This window comes from Gavia stellata, chromosome 21 (genome assembly GCF_030936135.1).
Source record: "Gavia stellata isolate bGavSte3 chromosome 21, bGavSte3.hap2, whole genome shotgun sequence".
In the NCBI taxonomy this organism is placed as follows: Eukaryota; Metazoa; Chordata; class Aves; order Gaviiformes; family Gaviidae; genus Gavia; species Gavia stellata.
In genome coordinates, this window is record NC_082614.1 from 7,721,401 (window position 1) to 7,744,510 (window position 23,110).

Below are 23,110 nucleotides of genomic sequence, written 5' to 3' on the forward strand. Positions count from 1 at the left end.
ACCAATTCTATTGTCTACTTCAGAGAGCTTTAAAGGACATTTTGTAATTGCAAGCCAAAGCATATCAGTCTATCATGGGGAGGGAAGAGGAAGGAAAGGGGAAAACAGTTTAATTTCCCCTGCTCATCTGAAAGCGCATCAAATGAGCCTTTCAATAACCTCATAAAAATGGGCAAGGAAGACAGAAAATAATTTAGGATGCATTTAGAATCTATTGACTTGGCCTGGTCATACTTACATCTTGCTGTTGGTATGGCAAGTGGGGAAAATAAAATTAAAGCTGATCTGTGGAAATTGGCAGGCTTACTCTTAAATGGAGCTTAAAACCACAACAAAACAAAAAAATCCCTGACCCCTCTTTGGAAAATACACTTTTAAACACCTCCAAATTAGCCATATTTCCTCTAAAGTAGTTTCTCAAACAAGAAATGGGCTCCAAACCACTCCTGATGGTAGACATGAGATAGAGCACTTCAAGGCTAGTCACTTGCCCTTTCCTCCTACAGTTCAACATGGTCAGTGGAAGCTTTATTTACAGGAGGAGATGCACTCAAAAGAAGCCTAGTATTTCATATCCTTCCTATGTCAGTTTGACTCTGCCTTATTTACTACCTCCCTCTTGAACGAAGTCCTAGCATTTTGTTTAGGGGTGAGGAGGAAGATATTAATTTATTGGGGGATATGGGGGTGGTTTAAGCCAAGAAGAGTCTGTAAAGCATGAATGCATGGTATCTGGCTTTCTATTATGCAAGAATTCATCCTCTCCCCAATCATTCCCCATCACACACCCAGGATGCTGGAAACTTTCCCACCAATGACGGCTTTGCATGGCAAGGGACCATGCCGCTAGCTGCCACTGAGAAGTTATCCGCACCTCTTAAGGAAGCTCAGTACTCACTTGAATTACTGGTAACTCTGGTGGTTCTACAGACTTTCAAAGCCAAAAACTTAAGTTCTCTCAAGGCTCAAGTGCAGAAAGCATATTAAGAGACATGAGATGCTTCAATTTCTTTGCGCTCTTTTAACTCTTCAAACTTAGGCTGACTTCTCTTCTGGATCTGGGTCATTTCTGAACCCCCAGGTTGCCGACACAGCACACTAACCAGCACACACAAACGGATTCCAACCTGGAGAGAAGACAGGCGTACAAGAAAATCTAGATACGCTGTTCGGTCTCTCTAGCTTACGTCTGGAGTAAGTCATGTGAATTTGATTGTGTTTCAAGAGAAACAAATTATAACACCCAGTGGCTTTTTTTTAATTTAGTTTTGAATACACTTGCAAGAAGGGGCTGGGGAAGAAGCCTCATGTTGCAATGGGAAGGAAGCTTTTTGCCTTACAGCTAAAGAGAAAGCAATTGAATCATTTACAAAAAATAAACACAGGAGAACCCAAAAATAGCCAAAAGCTCTTGAAAATGATCAAGCATGGTGTTTCCTTGCACTCTACCTCTTGATTAAGGAAGAGGTTTGGGATGCCTCAAAGGGTACAAAATTTTAATCGAGAAAGCCATCTCCCTCAGCATTGACAACGGAACAGCAAAGCCTGCGCAGGGTTCAGTGCTGAAAAGTGCCAACCTCAACAGCCTGTCCCCAGGGGATTATCTTTGTAGCCTCCTATTCAATGCTGTTTAACACACCACAGCACGCATTTTAGCTGCTAATTCAACTCTCCAGCCAAAACTGGCAAGAGAAGCTAGTGGATCATTTCTCCCCAGACCTTCATTTTAAACCTACAGTCATTTATTTATTTACACACAGCAGTGTTCACACATTCATCCTCAGCAGCCTCCAAAACACAAAGCTCAGTAACCTAATATGGTTAGCATGAGCCTAGGTACATAGATTGAAGTAGGGCCCATTAAAAAAAAAAAGCAATAAACTACAAGGGAGGTGCTGATGTTTCAAGGCATGTAGCAAGGCTCTCCAACTGATCACTATGCCAGTTTTTCAACTGAGCTACAACCGGAAAGCCAATTTAATAAATACCTCTCATTTCAACAGGCAGGACACCACCAGGCACCAAGAAATGTTGCAGCTCAGCAGAAAGATAATGCAGTGATCATTGGGGGGGTATAATAGAGGGATTATTTTACAATTACAGCAACAATGAAAAAGCAATTTATACAGTAACACACTGATATACTGGCAAGTGCCTGTCCAAAGGGATTAAATAAAAGTCTGCCACAGTCTTTAGACAGAAGAATGTCTTCTGTGAAAGGTTTATGAACTTCCCTAGACAATCATATTTCTCTGCAATGTCACTTAAAGACAGTATTTTGCATTTAGATGCATTTTAGATAACAGAAGCACAATGCACAAATAAGAAATAAAGAGCACTTAGAGAATTCTCACTTATTTAAAGAAAGAAAAAGCAGATATGAAAAGGTTAGGTCACTTGTCATTGCTTCAGAAGGCATACTTCAGTAGTCCCCCAAATATCTTTATTTCTTGGGTTAAAAATGGTCAAGGAACCCCAGAGGTGACACTGTAAGTTCTTTGGAAGCTCCTGCTGTAGCAGTGGCTGTGATAGGTTAACACCTCAGAAGCCCTTAGCAGGGAATACTAAGAAGCAACCAAGAGAGAGGACAGCTCACCAGGAACATCGTGTGGATGGAGAGAATTGTTCACAAAGTCCCATGTTGCTGAAGCAACACCCCCAATATTCTCTGAAAAAGATCCACTTAACAGAAACAACTTGCAAGAATAACCTGCAGGTAGGTCAGGTACCCTTCCAGTGCAAAAATCCAACTGAGAGGGGGGGAAAAAAAAAAAGTGTTTCAGATGAGAAATTTGCACAGTTCAAAGGGAGGGCAGATGAACATTTTTACAAACCACAGAGCTTTTAGCTTTGGTTGATTTATTAAATGGGTCGTCCTCTTTTTACTATCACTTCAGGCAACAGTTGAATTATTCAATGAGCTCCAGTTGACTATGTTGTTTCTAAAACACTTGGGCTACCTCTGGGGGAGGAAGACAGAAAGCAAGGGGGAATAAAAACATGTTTAAAAGTTAAAGAATTTAACAGAAGTGGGTCCTATCCATTTACGAGAAGTCTCAGAAACAGGGAGGGAGTTAAGTATTTCTGTGAGACTTCTGCTAAGGAAAGTTGTACTACATATGCACTGCCATGAACGGGAGATGTGCAGCTTAGCTGTAAAGCTCGCAAAATGAAGACAGCCTTGTCTCTCTAATACTAGTACAAGGGTGATAACCCTTCTGCTGCTCCAACAAAATAAGGTACATGGCTTTAGCTTTAGGGATACCAACCTTGTGTTTCCATATGTTTGGAAATAAACACATGCTTTCCCCCTGGAAATTTCAAATCCCTAACAGAACCGTCAGAAGAATTTCTCCTGCAGTGAAAAGCTGGTTTTGGACAGTCCTTTGGAGCTTAGAAAAATACAGCACTTTTTTCCCAGCCCAGACCAGAGTGACTCTAACTGGACAGGGAGAACAAGAATGAAGCCAGTCTACAAGTGAGGCAAATACCAAGCCATCAGGCTAACAAAAATAACATTCCCCTGAATACACAGTTTCTGATGGATCACCAATTCCAGGACTCAATTTCATAGTGGCTCACAGTGGCATTTAATTAATGAAAACACTGTGTGATGCTCATGTGATCAGCAGCTAGTTTCCAGATTTCAGCAGTAGCAGAAGTGGTTGGTCATGAAGTAGCAGAACAGGTCTTGCAAAACTCTTCCTGACCTAGCAAAGAGACGGCTTGCTAGAAGAAAGCCTGCTGACAGCAAGGAATCCTACTATCATTTGTGCGTACACAGTAATCGGAGCTGGTTGCAGGAAAACACAGGAATCAATCAGCATGTCAAGACAAAACCAAATTAAGCCATACCCCAAAAAATTAATATAATCAGAAATGTGAAGGGCCTGGCAGCAACTCACTGAAGCCAAAAAACACACACAGTTCTTTGCTACACTAAAAAAAAAAGGCAATAAAGAAATCCCAAAACCTGCTGATAATTTACTCCCTTATAACATATTTTACTATTAACATATTTTGCTCCCAAAGAGCAGTTCCTTTGCAAACTAGATATGTATACTTCAAAATAAAACTCTAGTTATTTATGGCTTCATTCCTCTTTAAAGATTACAAGAAATTTATAGGCATGTAATCTATAAAGACACAATCAGAACATTTTGACCCAAGTAAATTACAGGATTCCACATACCAATTAATTCTCAAATATAAAGATTAAAACCAGAACGTAGCATCGACAGCTAATAAGCACTTTGGACCTTTATAAGGATTTAATGTTTTCTTCTTAGCATCTATGAGAAACTATTATACACAAGGATCCTTCCAGACTTCTCCCAATTGTCAACATCACTGCCCCTGGAATGGTCTTTCATGTCTACTCAAAATGATCCTAAAAAGATATAAATACTACAACTAACTATATAAATACTGATGCCTACCTTCCTGAGATGTAAACAGATGTAAAGCAATAGCAAAGCCTGCTCAAAGACAGACAAGGTTCAGACGTTTGTCACTTACCTTCTCTGGCCTGGTTTTCTGCTCAGAGATAGTCTGCAGAGCAGCAAGGACTGGCATTGTCATGCCATCTCACAGAATGACAAAAATTCAATCCTGAAACTCAAAGGCTACATAAGGCTACCTCTCAACTACAAGTCTGGGGTTTTGGGTTTGTTTTTTTACATATACAAATCACAGGCATATGGAAATGATGTGCCAAAAGAATGCTGAGTTTTTTAACTAGCTGATAATCTTGATGAATGAGAAAGCTTCCCAGTTTCCTTTTAAAGTCACAAAGTCTTTCTGGGAATCATGACTTTACATCTTTAGTCTTAAACTAAATACCTGAGTTATTTAAAGTCTGCAGAGAAAGATATCTAAAAGCCAATGAAGGAAGCAAATATTTCTCAAGAACATGTAAAAATGGTAAAAGCCAGCAAAACAAAGAGTCAGAGACAATTAGCAGAGGCCCAGACCCAGAACCTACGATCTGCTAGCCCTACCAAGTACCATGGACCAAGTACCAGAGACCAGTTATTGAATTACCTCTCTTTGCCCTCAGGTTAGATGGAGAAGTAATAGTTTATACTCAGTGGATTTATCTCCCATGCAGAATTCCCATTTCTTTCAATTTTTGTCTTGAACCAAAAACCTCCATCCCAACCGCTGCATTGCCTTGGAAACATGATTTGCTTCTTCCTGCTATATCCTACATAGTTTTTAGTACAAAACAGGCGAGATCCTTTTCCAGAAGTCTTTTCATTATTTCTTCCTGTGTTTTGATCTTATTAAAAGTTCTTCCTAGCTTTTTCTTTGGTAGCCATTTACCTTTTGTACAGATGAAGTCTGTCCACTCCAGCAAATCCAGGCTTTCTCATTACTGCAGAAACAGCATTGATGCAGGAATTTTAAAAATGTGGTTTTAGTTTATGCGTGCTCATTGGGATAACTATCAATGCAGTGTGAGAATTACTCATTACAATGATTTCAAAAGGATACTTTAATAGCCTTTACGTAAAAAATGTCCAAGTGTCTGAATCACCTACGTAAAACAATCAAATCTGCCTTTTTTTTTTCTTTTTTAAACTAAGAACATAGTCTTTTTGTTGTATTCCAGTAAAGCTGCTTCATTGTAACCACGCATATTGCACAATGCCAATTTTCAGGCTCTAGTGTCATTGGGAAATTCTCACTCGAGTGACTTCCATTCAGCCCTAGCCAAAAGCATTAGAATATGTATTAAGCTGACATGCCATTACCCAGAGAACAGCACCCTAACCAATCCATTTCAAACAATCAATGAAGTTTATTATACACATCCAAAATTCAATATTGAGGGCACATCTTTGAAGTAATCCAGAATACTATCACTGGGAGAAAATGATTCACTAAAGCCACCTTCTTTTCAGGTTGTTATTTCTGCCCCCTTTTTTTTTTAATTAACAAAAATTATGACAGAAATTATGCAATAGACAGAAAAGGGGCTTATATAAAGTAAATAATGCCTTCTGTCTGCAACAAGCTGAGAGCATTTAGTAAGCATTTCTCTCTCCTCCTCTCCCCCTCTTTTTTGAAAAGCAACCCTTCCAGTTAACAAATCAACTTTTAGAAGAGATTTGCAAGTGACTAATGACTCACTTCTTGGTATGGCCACTCTCATGGCACCGCTGAGCACGAAAATTGATAGGATGTGGTGTAAATTTGACAGTGAGCAGTTCAGACACCAAATGCTGCCTAAACTTGCACACAATTTTTTTAATCTTCACTTTTTGGAACATCAGGTACACAGAGAAGAGCAATGCAAGCTTGAGGTGCACCAATCAGTAAGTTTAATGCAACTTAAGAAGATTTATAGAGAGTTTCCATTCAAATAACTCTACTTTTCTCAGACTTTCAGAAACATCACTCCATCACGCAACCTTGAGACAGCCCCCCAGAAAGATGACTTGCATTAATCAAACTATGCAGCACCAGCAGATTATCCTCTTTTCTAAGGGGCTGCTAACAGGTTTTCAGTGACAAAGAGCATAGGGGCAAGAATCTGCGCAAGATGAGTAACGTCTCCGTCAATACCCTCTATACAGACCAGTTCCCTCAACAAGTCATAGGCAGTCACATTTTCTCCTGACAGTCAGCAGAGGAAGAAGGCTGAGACCCAAGAAAGACCCTGACAAGGGAAGTAATTGCTCCAGGGAGAAGGCGCCTCACATCAGCGTGGGAACAGACCAAGTTGCCTGCAAAAGCTCCCTGACAACCAAAGAGGAACCGTTAGGATCTACTTGCAGAGTTAGCTTGTGTACCTACAATTTCTACAGCGTTCATGCTTTTACCTACTCTTTCAAACTGTACCTTTCAGGTAACCCAGGACTCCGAGGTGACAGGGGATCCAACATGGCTACATTGATTGCTCTAATAAAGCTACATGCATTAGCACTGTAATGTATGCATACTACCAAATTACCTAGAAAAATGGAGAGGACAGAGGTGCCATGGTATTCAAATGAGATCTTTCAGACAAAAAACCTACCCAGCAGCAGTCGGGACAGCAATCTGACACCGTCTCCAGCAAGCTACTCTAGAACACTGTACAGGAACCGGTCATGAGAGCAAACTCCTACGTTTTCGCCAGCATTCAGGTGATAAAACAGCAGCTTACAAAGAAGGTTTGCTCTCAAAGAGTTTCATACAAGGTGGGGTGCCACCTGCCACCCTGCCGGGGAGGGACTGCGAAACCTCCTTTTAAGGCCAGCCTAACTTCCAGCTTTTGAGTGTGTCTCCTTTCCCTGCTTCCCACTAAGTCTCACGGCTTTTTGGCGATTACCAAAGTAATTAGTAGCAGTAAAGAAGATTCACCCTCTCCTTTCTCCAGTGAGGAACCTTGAAGCCTTCTTACGCCCAGAGAGGAAGACGGGGAAAGCCAGGACGGGTAATCAGACGAGACCGGCCAAAGACACAGCAATGCTCACAAGCAAGGCTCCAGACCCAGCTTGTACAAGGGCAACCTGGGGGAGAAACACAAGTCCGGGGGAAGAGCAGGTGAAGGAGGAGCAGAATAAGGAGCAGCCAAAAGACAGAGGAAGAAGAATTCTGAGGGGAGTAAGGGAAGTCTGGTGGTTGGGAGAGGATGAGCAGAGGATTTTTTTTTTTAATCTGCCAGGGAGAGATGGATTTGGAGAAAGCAGGTAGGAGGCCTTGCTGCACAGAAGCATCACTCATTTATCTACAAATTTCTCTCATGTTCTTGTTTTTTTTTTTTTTACTATCCAGCAGAAGCAGATCAGATGTTCTATGTATGTGCTAAAACTCCTTACATCTGTACTTTGTGGACAATGTTTACTACATATGTTTCTCTTGCCATGTCTCTTACTGCCTAGTGAATACACAGGGATAAGCATCTGGAAGCATCACTGTTGCTGGCAACGCAGATACAGCTAAAGGTTCAATCTTCAGGCCTAGAGCCATACATGCTTCCTGGCACATCGCCTGCTTTCATCTAAGCCCACACAGTGCAGGTATTATTTACTTTGCCAAAATATTCAGAGAAATTTAGCCTGCCCAAGGACTGTCCACTTGCCTCCCTACAGGGGACGGGACAGAAATTAATCATTATAAAGAAAGAACAAGAAACTCCTACAGCTCTTTTTCCTCTCTGCTCTGTGAGGAACATGCCCAGCTGAGGAGATTCCAGCAGAAGCAAATACCCTGAGCCCTTAGAGATAACAAGAGGGAGTGAACAGGGGGCACACCTCTCCTGGTCTAGATCCCTGAACGGAGCAAGACATTACAGGACATCCAAAGATACCTTTTCTCTTTATATTGCTGCTTTACGTTATCTAAGAATTATAGAATGTTATCCAGGATTCAAATCAGCAGACTTAGTACTCATGATCTCAGATTCTGCACACACAAGTCTTGAAAAATCATGTCACTCACTGGGAAAGAGAGAGCAATTTTTGGTTAATTTATCCCAAAATTCAGGGAGTAACTTCTTCCTTTCCTGATACTCTCTTCTCATAGAGGTAGTCAGCAAACACACAGGATGCCAAATCAGTTCCCCACAGCTGTGCTAACACACTTTTCTCTAAGTAACACAGCACAGCAGGGTTCCCCAAGACAAGAGCCAGCATCAAACCCTTCTTCAGCCTGATGATGGGCTCTCAGAGCTTGTACTGACTCTCAGCAGCAAGAAGAGCGCTATACCCATAAGTATGTGTGAACTTTTTTACTATTTTTTTTCAATCTAAGAAAAATAAGCAATGCAACATGGAAGGTGGAAAGAGGGAGAACAAATCAGACAGCCCAGGATCCTTTTTCCAGATTCTTTCTCTCGAAAAACAAATAAAACCAGGGAGCCTTATGGCACAGGCGGTTCTAAACGTTCTCTGTAGACCTTCCAAGTGCAAGAAAGAAAAATAAAGACATTAAGCTGGGCGGTAACAACGCCAGTGACCACATTCCAAAAGCCATGGTGCAGTTAAGGTACCTCACTGTTACATCAACATCACGCTATATCCTCTTCATAGCAGAAGAGAAACGTAGAGTTAGAATTACTCAAAACCACTGGAATGGAAATCTCACATCAATTCCAGGAACAAGCAAAATAAATCTTAACATTTCTCCCCTTGATTGGCATCTGTCACATTTCAAGGAAGACAAAAAAACCCTTTCCGTTCCCTTAAAGTCTGAAAATTTCACCGGGAGCATTTCCCCAACAATGATCCTCCTACACTTGGCTAACTAGTTTGCTGCCATTCCAAATGCCTCTGGAAACATCAGCAGGATCCACACACCACAATTAAAAGCTGGCGTGTACTCAACCACACTGCTGAACTACCAAATGTTTGTCCTCCAATTACTGTACAACTCCCTCTGCAAAAATGCCCCTCCAGCACTGCATTCTCCGATTGGCAATAGTCAGGTTTGGAAGTTTGCAATAGCTGTAACTAAATGTATCACCTTCCGAACCAAAACAGTGATGCTTTTCTAGACATAGTACAATCAATTTAGCTCTCTTACTCACAAAAGCCTTTTTAAACCTGTCTTCAAGGCTCTCCTATCACTCCAACTTTTATCCAAATGGATAAAAGTAGATCCTAGGAACTTAATTTACGTCCTTCTGATACAACTGCCTCCTATCTTCATCTCCCACACTCTGACCTGCTAGAGCAGACATTACCATTAACTGAGGCCTCATCATCAATGAAATCCACAGCATAAAAATGCAGAAATAGGTCACTCAGAAGAGGGGAGTCACAGCCACACACAAAATTTGCATCCAACACCTAGATCACATATGGCAAAATAATGGTACATAAACACGCTCAGCCTTCTCTACAGTGCTTTACAGATCACTGCTCCAACTCACGGTTCACGAGGCTCACACAAAATGTCTGTTCTGGAAAGAGCACCGAGTAGGACTTTGGAAGAGGCAGGCAAAGGAAAAAAAGTCAACTATTTCTAGATATTAAGCTATGCAACTAGCACAGACAGTGCACCTACTATAGAAGAAGAGATGTCTTACATTTTCTTGCTGTTACTGAACTCTTGTATTTTATCATTACCACAATTCCAGGTTATTTCAAAAGATCCTGCTGCTATTCCCTTCCGCCTTCCACGGTAATCTTTAAATAAAAAAAAAGAGTACTAATGACAAGAGAGCTGCATCCTGCCTCTGTAAGTTTACAGCAGTTCTGATCCAATTCCACATTTATTTTTATTGATAGTGTTCAAAATTTTGGTCCTTTTCTCTAACTGAAGAAGTTCTAAAGCACCCACACTGGCCTGACAGGCCCTATACTTCAATGAGAACCCATTAAAGCCTACTGAGGAGACGGGCCATGGCACAGCCTGGTGAGGACAAAATAGGCTCAACATGCTAAGTGCCCAAATCATTAAAGATGCAATGAAAAACCTGACTTGGAAACTTCTTGGTTAAAACAACCACCATCCTTTTCTCACTCAAAAAGCCTAACAGATATCCTACCAGGCAGGTACAAGGCAATGTTTTATCCTATGATGAGGACACGCTCTCATTGTACAAGAACAAAAAAAAAAAAAAACAACCAGCATTTGGCCTTAAATCATCACTCTCATGGATTTACATCAAACTCCTAATGTCAGTAATGCTACTTCAGAGCTGAAAACTCAAGACTAATCTCCTCTTAATTCTTACTGCCACTAAAAATAAAAGTAGGACTTACCTTGATTTTTCTGTCTTTGCTTCCAACTACACCTCACAACTCTGTCTTCCAGTCTGCTTTGGTAGAAGTGAATCCAGATTTAAAATTCTTTTTATCATTCTCTAAAAAAGTATGTAAAACATTCAATTTTAATTTGCTAGGGAGGGAATCCTGACATGGGCACATGCTGGTTATCCATATTCAAGGAAAAAAAAAAAATAAATAATTCCATGTTAGACTTTAAGGCACTGATAACATCCACCTTCACAGAAGTCACTCAATGATTAAACTTACTGATCAAGAGTGAAGCATAAACCTTATGAAGTATGCAGTTTTATTTTATTTGCCGTCTAGATGAAAGGAAGTGAAACACAAGAAGGATTTTCTACATTTCAAACCTTCTCCCTGGAAGTCCAAAGTGTTCAAAGCATCTGTTTCTTATTCTGCTGGACTAGAAAGAAATTTCAATGTCCTACAAGAAATTATAATTAAAATACATCTCCTGCAGTTTTTCCAATTTAGTAATTTAGTCTTCCTACCTTGCTGCTCTTCCACACACCTACAAATAGTTCCTGAGGTTTCATATACTCCTGAATTAATCGCATTCTCTCCCCATGCGTACCATACAGGGAAGAAAAAAAGAAGCAACACCAGGGCTATTTTGCCTCGTGGGGCTGCACGAAGCAGAGGCAGGCATGCCCCTTCCAGCAAAGGCCAGCCTTCAGGGTGCACAGAGCCTCAGAAGAGACAGATCAATTAGTCCCTGGAAGTGCTTATTCCTTTCTGCTAAGAAGCCCCTCAAGGCTTCCCAACAGACACAAAACACCTACCTATCATTCAGAGGTTCTGAGTTCAGTGATTCGAGCCCTACCCATCCACATTTCTTTTTATTCATAGTGTTCAAAATTTTCGTCCTTTTCTCTAGCTGAAGAAGTTCCAAAGAGCAGAAATGAAGGCCTTTTTATGATTCTCAAAGCGGATGCACTAAAAGTAAGGTTGTTTGCAGTTTCTCTAGAAGATCCCGGTAACCGTGTCAAGAGAACTACGAAACAAAAACCTAACCACATTTCACAATCCATTTATTTACATCAGATTTCCTTGAACAAACAACATTCAAATAGAAAACAGAAGCAATCTCCTTGAAAAGACAGCAGGCAGCAGTAAACTGTAACATCTCCTAAAAGCTAAAGTAGATATGCCTTGCAACTCTTCTCCTTTGAGCTGGTCACTTGAACAGAAGGGTTCTGGAAACAAACAAAATACTATCAAAATCAGTATTCTGTTTGTGCCAAGCTGCATGAAATAAACATACCTCCTTTTAAACCAGCTGATTCGTTCTAACAGCGTCATCTGAGCTTAAGGTGTGCACACCAGATTTTTTTTTTTTTTTTTAAATAGGCTATGCCTGGGATTTTTTAGCATTTTGGCATGTTCACAGCATTGTTTTCTAATGTTTCAGACCAAAGGTTATTGTTTAAAACAGTATCTAAAGATATGCCAAAGTGTTTTCACTTCAAGAAGTTTCACTTTCCACCTCCCCTTGTTGAACTGAAAGTCCTGCACCTGGGGGGGAACAACCCCAGGCACCAATTCGTGCTGTGGCCACCGAGCTGGAAAGCAGCTTGGCAGGAAAGGATGGGGGTCCTGGTGGACACCGAGTGGAATGCGAGCCAGCCTGGCGAAGAGAAGGATCAGGGGTGGATCTTATAAATGTAAATAAATACCTGAAGGGAGGGTGCAAAGACAACAGAGCCAGGCTCTTTCTAGTGCTGCCCAGTGACAGGACAAGAGGCAATGGGCACAAACTGAAACACAGGAGGTTCTGTCTGAACATCAGCAAACACTTTTTCACTGCAAGGGTGACTGAGCATTGGCACAGATGGCCCAGGGAGGTTGCAGAGTCTCCATCCTTGGAGATATTCAAAAGCCGACTGGACATTGTCCTGGGCAACCAGCTGTAGGTGGCTCTGCTTGAGCAGGTGGGTTGGACCAGATGACCTCCTAAGGACCCTTCCAACCTCAACCCTTCGGTGATTCTATTGTTCCATTTTAGCCACCAAAATATATCCTACTGTTTTTGAAATTATAAATGTGCATTCCAGGTCCTCTCTAGACACTCCCCACCTAAAGCAAGCCAACAGGAAAAAAGAGAAACTCAAAGCCTTTCTGAACTGCCTCCCCCACACTGAAATCTGCAGCAGCTATAAAGGCATGCATAGTAATTATCATCTGTACTTGAGGCTAAATAAACAGACTTCAGTCAGCACTGCTTTCTGACTGTGACACAAAGGACCATGAGTTTCCTTTTACTCATCAGACAGGCAAATACAGATATAAAAACAAGACTGGAACACTTCAGAACAATTTGTCTTCCAGGTATCTACTCAATCCACAACATGTCTGTCCAAATAATTAAGTTAATATGCCATAATCTGAAGTGATACAGATTAAAACAAGAAATTCACTTGCATACCTGTTCCACGGTTTAAAGCATTATCACTACTCTCTCTGTATACTTTCAGGTATGGTCTGAAAGTTAGATTTCTCAAAGGCCAGAAGTACTGAGGTTTTCCCTCAGATAACCCCAAAGTTACATTCCCTTATTTCCTCATTGCAGAGCACAGCATCCAGGAACTGTAACACACTTACCTTTATCTCCAGAACAAAGTGTTGACAGTCCCTCCAGACTTCACTCCCTTGGGTGAAACAGCAAAAAGATCTTTCAAAGTTGTCTTTAGCAGTTGACCAGAGAAGTGGAGATGTCCTTAAAGCCTGCCCATTCTTTCCACTCTCCCCAGCTGTATCAGATGGCCTAGCAAAGCTGTATCTGCACATCTTCAGACTACTGTGATCCTGCTAACATGACTGCTTTAAGAAGCCAAAGCATGCAAACATACACGCCACAATCTCTTTTAAAAAGCTCTTTAAAATCCAGCTCTTCATCAATCATCATTATAAACCCTCTCCACTCTCTGCCTATGTGACCTGACTGACTTAGAGAACAGGTTTCCAAGGTTCCCACCCTGCAAATCAACCCCCTTAAATCAGGCACCTTTAATCACATGGTCCCAACTGTGCGTTAAGAGGCACGTTCTCATGTATGTTCTTTATAACTGCAATATATTCTTAATACTATAACAAATACCTGCTCTCTGTCACACTTCTGTTTAACCTTTACATCATTGTTTTCCAGAATTAATTCCTTATAATTTCTATCAGGCTGCCTCCATGGTATTGACACATCACCCCATATTATTATATGTTGACATTCACCACCACTTCACAAGAAATAAGGTCCTCAATTAGATTCCAAATCAGTAGCCATAGTGAAGCTCTAATGTGCTTCTCACCAAACTGATCCTTGCTATTGCCAGACACAAAAGTACAACTGATACATCGCACACAGTCTTCATTCGTCACATTTCAATTAAACTTCTCTAATAAGGAAAGACTGAATTCAAGAGTCACACCATTATCACCAGACAGCTGAAAGTTCAACTCAGCACCAGCAAAAATAACTTGCTGTGCCATCAACACCCTCCTTTTAACAGTCTCCTGCTCTTATTTGGGTAGCAACTCAATGGCACCCAAAGCAAAAACCTCCAAAGCCAACACAGAGCCTGGATCTAGTCTGCCAGTTTGTAGCATTTAAGAGACCTACAAGGCCTTTCGGAGTGTAAAGATGATGCAAGATCAAGCAAAAGGAATTTCCTCAAAACATCTCATTCCTCAAAACGCCCTGAACAGCATTTCCATGTCCCTAGCGTGCTCTGACATCACCTTTTCCACTCAGTAGTGATTTCAAAGCAGATCAAATGGTGGTGGTTATCACTGGGCATCTATTCCGAAGTCCAGAAGAAAACTGAGGAAACACTTCAAATGCTTCATCATTCTATTTTACCCCTTAAGAGGGAGACCAGAGGTACCTTGCCACTGCTACCAATTTGTTTGCTTTCCAAAGAGAACTCAGCAGGAGGTACAGCTGACTCTCCTGAAGGGTCACACTACTCCCATGGTCATTCCTCAGACATCATCACTGAATCTGAGGAACAGCAGAGGCTCCAGGCCCTTGTGCTATGAAGTACTTACGTACTCATGTGGATGACTTCCAGTTCTGGAAAACCATAAAGCAAGCTGAAATTTTCAGAAGCATATGACAGCAAGCCAGGCATCCAGTAGCTCCCAAACCTTCTTGATAGTTGACAGCTAGCTTTCTGCACTTACAATAGTCCGATGAGTTAAAGGAAGAAATATTTGGCTGTTTGTATTGTATTGTCCCTCCAAAATAAGGCATACCAGGCTATGGAGGTCTATCTTCTGTACATCCTCTACCACCTTCAACAGACAGCTAAATATAGTAAAATGGTGATTATTTAGCACATTTTTAAAGCAATAATTTTCCTCCCAATTAATTTCCAGTTCCTCAGATTAATTATCTACTCAAATTTTCTTGATGCACACACGGCAAGAAGCTAAATGTGTTTCCTGTAAATTACACTGCCTTCAGAGATAATGATGCTCCTAAAAAAACTTTGACTAAGCAAAGAATCAAAAATCGATTCCACTGAATCTGCCTAGATGGGTAGAAGGCAGAAACCGACGTCTCCGAACAGTGAAACTCCGGAGCTTGAACCTGAACAATAAGCTGCTTTCACTCCTCCTCAGGGTAATGACCCTAACATAATAACAAGAAGCAGTTCTTCACTGGCCCAAGTAAGAACGAAACTCAACCGAAAAAAAAATCGGGGACAATCACTATTGCTCACAACTTCAGCCACTGTGGACCTATACTTGGGAGTCTTAACATCTACTGAGCCTGCAGATGGTCCAGACCTATTTCTGTCACATTTAGTGACAAAGCTCCTGGAAATGTCTGTAATACCTGATTAGAAACTTAAGGAGAAAAGTGGAAAGCAGACCCTCTGCAGAGAGATAATGTACTTCCTTCTCTGTGTCAGATCAGAAGTACCAAAAGAGCAGTTGCAACTGTACGCTGTCGCACTCAGGAGCAGCAAGAAGAAAGCATGCAGGCCTTTCTCCACCCAGAGCTAGGAAAATACTCATTCCAACAGCTCTTTATTTTTGCTTGGTCTTTCTTTATTCTCCTACTCTTTGGTCTGATCCTAGAAGGGGCAAGAAAGTTCTTGAAGCTCAGTACCTGTCAAAACCCCTTCGCTAAGAACAACAATTGTATTAAAACCATTTAGCAGAATAGAAACCACTGTCTTTACACGGAGGTGAACAGCACCAGAACCGCTTCTCCATCCCTGTGCAGAGCAAAGGCAACAAAGTTCTCCCGTACGGTGGAGCACCCACCTCTGTGTGGCATTACAAAGGTGCCAAGGGCTCACTGCTGGACTCTGCCCTGTTCAAGCGGCAAGTGCAATCAAGGCTCAGTTCCCCTATCGAGTTTCTTACCACGTTTGTTTCAGATTGTTTTGCTGAGTGTTGCAGTCTAGTTCTGTGGTCATACGCCCGAAACATTACCACTGTACGACGACTGCTGTGCAGGGACGTTCCTGTCAGAGGACATACTCCTCACCCAGCTGCGACAGGGCTCACGTTGAGGAAGTGTCTAAAACCCGCCTTCATGTTTTATCCTACTGGCATGAACCTGCATGGCTTTTCCCTCATGTTGGAGGCACGAGGGGACAGGAGACACCCTTCTTTACAGATACAAGATTACTTCAGCGTTGTACAGTCAGAACATGAGGAAAAAACTTGCCTTTTGCTACTCAAAGCTCTGTCATTTGAGCACAACAAAGGGGAACTTTCAGAACAAAGCATATCTGAAATCAAGTATCTGCTAAAAGCATACACATTTCAAGCCTGTCTAGATTATTAACTAGGTGTAAGCGGAAATGCAGAGAAAACAGAAAGAAGGCAGGGTTAGCATACTATACACTGATCTTATAAAATATTTAAGCAAAGCATGTGACCATTGATAATATGCACTTTGACTGAACAATAGGCTGCACATAAACAATGGGGGTTTTTTTCCCAGACCTTTAGCATATGGGTATCTGCGGGGGAGGGAGGGAGGAAAGACAGTTTAAGAAAGAAAAAACAAACCATATACACAGGGACACATTCCACATTTTTCTGGTAAGGCCCCTCTAAAGTGTATTTGTAATATTATGCCCATTCAAGTTTAGAAACAGACACATGTACACACTAATAGATGCTGAAACCTTTAGGTTTTTGAGGAAACATACACAAGAGGAATGATTCTGCTGAGAACAAAGCTCTCATACCTACCTCCAGACAGCGACTTCAGCAGGCCATGTTCTGCAGCGAAGCTGGACAAAACCAAACAAGTCCATGCTTTAATAATTGGTAAAGCCCCCACCCCAGCTAAGGCAGTCAGTCAGCTGTACAAGAGTATAAACACACTACATTACAGTATTTTTAATTCACCTGCTTAAAATTCAAAGACGTGTTTTTCAAAAAAAATTAGAATACTGAAAGACCACCAGGTAACAGAATTAAATTGTTTCTCTTCTTCTGAATCACAGACTTAGTCAGATCACAGCAGCTGTTCATGAAACGACCCACGGACAAAGCCTAGGTAGGCTCCCTTCCTGCTCCAAACCCCAGACCAGAAAACCCCCAGAAGAACTAAACCAGCAGTGCTGATTTCTAAGAAACACCCGGTCAGAGTTGATCGTTATTTGCATGCCTTGCTATTAGGCAAAACAGACTGAAATCAGGCAAAAGCAGGTTCTACAGGACCTCATACAGCACACCAAAAGAAAAATTCACTTTTTACCAACCAGATAGCAGTGGAAAGCTTGCATCCAGGAAATATTCCAGGTATAGGTATGTCACAGATTCATGGAAAGATGTGATGGAGACTAAAGGCTCTAGCTATGAGTTTATGAAATAAATGTCAGCCTAGGGACAGGCATTTAATAAGTAGGAAGCAGGAAAAGCGGCCATGAACCATGATCTCAGTTCCAGCCATCACTTGGAACACTGTACTGAACTGCACCATTTCTACATCACGGCTGACCCACCAGCTGCAAAGATAAAACCAGGGAGCTTTGTCTCCTTTTATCTAGGGGCATTCAAATCTTATCAGAAAACAGCCATAAAACAGGCTACTGTTTTTCTGTGGTAAGTGAGGAACTCTACACGAGGAGCAACACTCAAGTTTACTAGGAAGGGTAACTCACACACAACAGCTTACTTCAACTTCGATAAAGTAGTAGCAACAATGCAAAACCATTTACTTCCTACATTAAAACACAATGCATCCTATTTATGCTCAGAGGGAAAAAACAAACACTTAATTAATGCACCATACCATGCCCTTTTTCCTACTTAGTCTACCTATATGACCACTGATCAATTTTTCTGGAAAAGATGAACAGTGGGTATTATCTAAAAAAGCCAAAGCCTTGAGAGGACTTCAATTATTGTCTTTAAGACTGAGAGCGACCCTTTGTAAACTGAAACATTCTTGTACGGATGCAGTAAGTCTGATTATCATCATCCAAACACGACGTGTTTCTGTGATGTTATGCAAAAATCCAAGAGATAATGAAGACTGTTCTCTAAATTCATAGCTACTACACCTTGTATGCTAGCAAAATACTATACCAGCTAGAACAGCTAAGATGACAAACAAGATAAATAACAGGAAATATAACTAGAAACAAATTCTACTCTGGAAATTTGTATTTTCAGGGCATTTAGACCTGTAACACTAACCCCATCCATGAAAAGCTGGAGTGGTCGCCAAAGTCTACACTGCAATGAAACTTTCAGTATTCCAGATTTGCCTGCAGTTGTCCTCATCTGCTCATCTACCGATTAAAAACAAATTAAAACACAAGTTGATATTCTGAAGCACAACTTTTCCACTAAATTTGTGACGGTTGTATGCATTTAGGCTCTCTGCCATTTGCAAAGTGTTTCTTTAAACTGATGCCCATCAAATACAAAACAGAGACAAAAGCTGTAAGAAAGTTAATTAAGTTTTGTGATAATCCCAATACTGGACAACCATACAGTTTATTTGGAAAATGCAATCAATACTGAGATATAAAATATTAAAAAATACTTTAGGCATGTATCTCTACTCCTCACAACTACTACAGGATGGGGCTGCACAGTTCTGTCGCTATTGCTGGGTTTATAAATAACCGGGTTTGAATTAAACCCAGAAGAGGAATGAAAAATTGATGTTACACCAGAACAAGTTTTTGCTTGAGGTTTTTTTCCCCATGAATAAAGCTGAACCACTGATGCCAGTTTTAAAATAATAAAATAATTACTTTTCTGTTACTGAAGTTGCACAGGATGCCCCTGGCACCAAGGCAAGGGGATGACACTTCCACAAAAGCATCACTTCTACCTGTTTGACCGGCATCCACGGTGCGGTGGGGAAAGAGAGAGAGAGAGAGGAAAAAAGGAGCAGGGTCAGGTCATTAAGCTGAAATCCCAGGAGATGACCAACATCTTATTTAGGGAAAGATTAATTCAAATTTCATAAACCTATTGAGTGAATAAGGTAGGCAGAAAGGATGCTGGTATCAAAAGGGAAATTAATGATGACCTGAATTTAAAACACAGAAATCGCCCACACACAGACACACTGACTCACAAACATCTCTGTACTGTAAGGATGCGTAAGAGAAGGTTGCATTCTGGGAGATGTCAATTAAAATTAAAAACAAAATAACTCTGTGCAACGGTGCTGAATGGCATTTTCTCTCAAGAGACCACAAGTTCAAATTGAGATTTCAGCTGTGCAGATTTCCACTCTTAACTCTTTCATTTCCAAAGCAATTGATCAGCTCATGACACTCTTCCCTTTCCTTCAATTCTCAACTGAATCCAAAGACATTTCACAGAGACCTGTACCCGCCTGAAGCCCAAAGTCCAGACTGTGACAGTACCTCTACCAGAATTAACGAGACGTGAGTTCTGCCAGAAAGCCAGCTCTAAATAGCTGTGAGTGCTACCAGCACCAAATCTAGAATTTCGGGGACCAGTGAAAATTGAAAAGTGGCATTGTAACAACAGACTGAAGAGCACCGCTCAACTAGTCAAACTGTGCAACAATTTAGAGAAATTTGTCCTCAACAGTTTTCAGAGCCACTATTTAGCTTATTTTGTCCAGTGGAGAAGTCGGCCTTCATCACCTCACCTTACCTCCCATACACTGCCCACGTGTGCAGTCCGATCCCAGCCACGCTTCACGGCACAGCTGGGAGCCTGCATGCACGCTGGATGAAACCAGGAGCCCACATGATCCTACGGGGATTCGTACTGCATTCCCACCACCATTATGGGAAACACAATACAGCAGAACCACAAACCAGTATTTCTACTTGAGCTATACTGAAGTGCCCAACAAAACCACCTTGACATTTTTCTTCAGGAGAACATGAAGTTGAATTTTAAGAGGGAGGAAAAGTACCTTTTCCCAATTTGTTAGCCATCCAAAAATATAACACTTTGTATTCCACAGGAAACATTAAAAAACAACATAGTTTAAGTGGTGTGTTTCCATCATTACCTTAAATTTTAAAGGTATCTTTAAAAAGCATTTTTCTAGAATTTACACCCAGGAGAAAGCTAAATCTCCCTGTCCCCTTAAAAGAAAACTGTGGATTTTGTAGAAGAAAACAAAACACTTAGAGGAATTTTAAATACAGGAAGGAGGGATAAGAGCATGGGGGAAGAACCCAACAGTCTTCGTAAATATTTTTGTGACTCCAGTTGCCAAAACAGTATCCACATAATGTACCTCGGCCAAGCTTCTCTGAACACAAGAAAATTCAAAGAGCAACAATTCATGAAACACACCCACACATTTGCAGTATATTTATACAAGCATACACAGCACTTCAGCTGCTGTGGACACGACTCTTCCTTTACATCTTGATGTACACAGCAGATGCTGATTTTACTAGTGTCTCTTTTTCTGGGAATTCTCTGGAATCCAGCCAAGCTTGGGATGGGTGTTACACAATATTTGCTATGCCTCTTGGTAGAGGCAGCAAAGGAAGAAAATTACATTTTATTTGAGTATTGAAAAGTTTGCATTGGCACTGTTAAGCTGAAATTTTAGAGTGTCAGCCTGGTGAAAGAAAGAAAAAGAAACATAAACTGATCCCATGTAACTGAAACACAAAGATGATTTTGACCAAAGTCTCAAAAACCAAGAAGCAAAAAAACTTACTGGATTAACAGTGTGTCACACTAGATTTACAGCAACTTGCAGGCAGACGTTTCAGTTCCTATTTACATACCAAAATCAGCAGCCAAATTTTCAAAATTGTTCAGTGGATTGACGCAGCACTCTAACTGATCTCTAATCATACTTGAAGTTGATGTACACTTAAAAGGTTTGAAAGTCTGTCCCTCGTTTTTGGTTGCCTATATAGCAGCAGTTTTCTCCTTGAAGATTTGGCCCTTGAAGAAATGGTAGGAAAGAATACATTTTAAAATCCAACATATTAAAAAGGGCCATAACATTTTCAACAATAGAACAACATTCTCCCTCTCACTTCACATTCTCATAGAGTTGATGGAAAATACTTATTTTTGTATGTTAAAATACAGAAGCTGCAACTGCAAATACAAAGGTCTGTCTGTCACTGTTACACAAATAATAAATTAGCACCTTGCACCTCCTTGCACTGTTGCAGCCAAGAGGGAAGGGTGTAGTGTCACCTTTTGTTTGCTTCATATTTACTAAATGTTATCCAAGGAAACCTTTTTTGCTATCTCCTACATCTAAAATGATTGATGGCTGCTGTTTTTGATGTAATTACAAATGGCTCTTCCCTCCAGAAATAACCTGCTAAAAAGAATATTGAACCTTAGAAGCAAAGTATAACCCTTAAAAATTGCCAACGGTATGCACTAATGCATAGCCCCGGTATTGCTATGCCACTAGCTGGTGTCATGACTGTCACTGACAGATGAAAAGCTGAATAGGAAAGAGAAAAGAAATGGGATGTGATAAGATCACATCATAAAATACAAGATAAATGTGTCGCTGTGACCGAGATGCATTCTAACCTCAGGTAATAAAACAACATGTCATGGCAGAAAGAGAAAGAATGACCCAGATGAGATGAAATTGCTAAGGACAAATGCGAAATGTTCCTCGTCTAGCATACATTTTCATACATTTACTCACATTTACATATGCTAATGTGAGAAATACAATTTTTTTTAAACTCTTGTAAACATACCATAGTCCATCCCTTTGGGACAAAGAGGAGAATGAAGAACCAACAAACACAATAAGCTTATTAAAAGGCACAGGGGGAGAGGGGAGAAAAAAAGAAAAAAAAAACTACGGGCGCTGCGGCATCAGGATCCATCACTCTTATTGCTAGGACACAATCATCCTGAAGAAGTGAATTAATGCCATAACTAGCAGACTTAAAAAAGTTTCCGTGTATTTTATTAAATATCTGCTAACTTGCCTGTCAGTGCTAGAAGGCAAGGACAGGCTTTCCACATAACTGATTCATTGAAATTTCATCCAGGAAACCGTGTGCTTAACTTCACCCAACCAGCAGCGTTAGCTGGCACCCCCTCCCATGACCCAAGCTTGCTGCCTGCCTTCCGGGGCAGGAAGACAGAACTTGGTTTCCCCTCCTATTTGCAAACCAGCCATAGAGGTCATCTGTAACAGCATATAAACTATGTAAAGCACTTTTGAAGCCCTTATCATGGCAATGTAGGTTTCAGTGCATGTGTAAACATTATGCATGTCTTCAATTCTTAAGTTCGGGGACAGTTTTAAGTATTGCCATTCTGATGTCCCAGTAAGGTGAGAAGGTTACAATCTCAGGCCAGTCAGTTACAGGGCAGTCAAGTGCTGCTTTAGGAGGGGCTTTCACCTGGTCGCTTTCTTTACCCAAATGAGCAACAAGTGAGAACACCTCGAGAGAAATATCTCATCCATGAAGTGCAATCACCTCTTTAACGAGCATTCAAGAAACCCGTAACTCTCATATGATATGAAGACCATTTCTCCTCAAATATCGAGATACGACTGTATTTATAAGAACTAGTAGCAAAAAAAGGAAAAAGCAACTAGACGGTAAAGAATTTCTTTTGCAGCACACCAGCTAATTTCAAAATATTACCAACTCAACAGAAAACAACTAAGGCATGGTAATGCACAAGCCAAGCAGCATTTAGGGGAAGTAATGAAAACATATAGCTTTTGAAGTTACCAGCACAGAAATAACCATTCCCTTTTCATTAAAGGCAACTCTTAATATCATTAGTTACTCTTAAAAAAAAAAAAAAAGTCTGTCAGCAATCTAGGAGTTCAAGGGGACATCTTATGGCCAAACACTGTGAAAGAAGCAAAAGAGATTTTACAATAGTAAGCAGCATCAATACGTACTTTATAAATAAAATCTACAATTTACAAAGTCACTCTTTACTTTCAAAGC

The 23,110-nt window shown here is 40.8% G+C and overlaps 1 protein-coding gene across 6 annotated transcripts in view; it reads right to left on the bottom strand.

Moving 5' to 3' along the window:
- ARVCF (ARVCF delta catenin family member) overlaps window positions 1–23,110 on the bottom strand; it is a 185,265-nt gene that overhangs the window by 125,782 nt on the left and 36,373 nt on the right. Inside the window, exon 1 of one of the 6 annotated variants that reach the window (XM_059827847.1) lies at window positions 13,326–13,526. The exons of the other annotated variants lie outside the window; for them this stretch is intronic. Coding sequence (XP_059683830.1) covers window positions 13,326–13,511 — 186 coding nt within the window. The 5' untranslated portion in view covers window positions 13,512–13,526. Of the gene's footprint in view, window positions 1–13,325; window positions 13,527–23,110 lie in introns of those variants that run through there. 6 annotated transcript variants of the gene reach the window in all.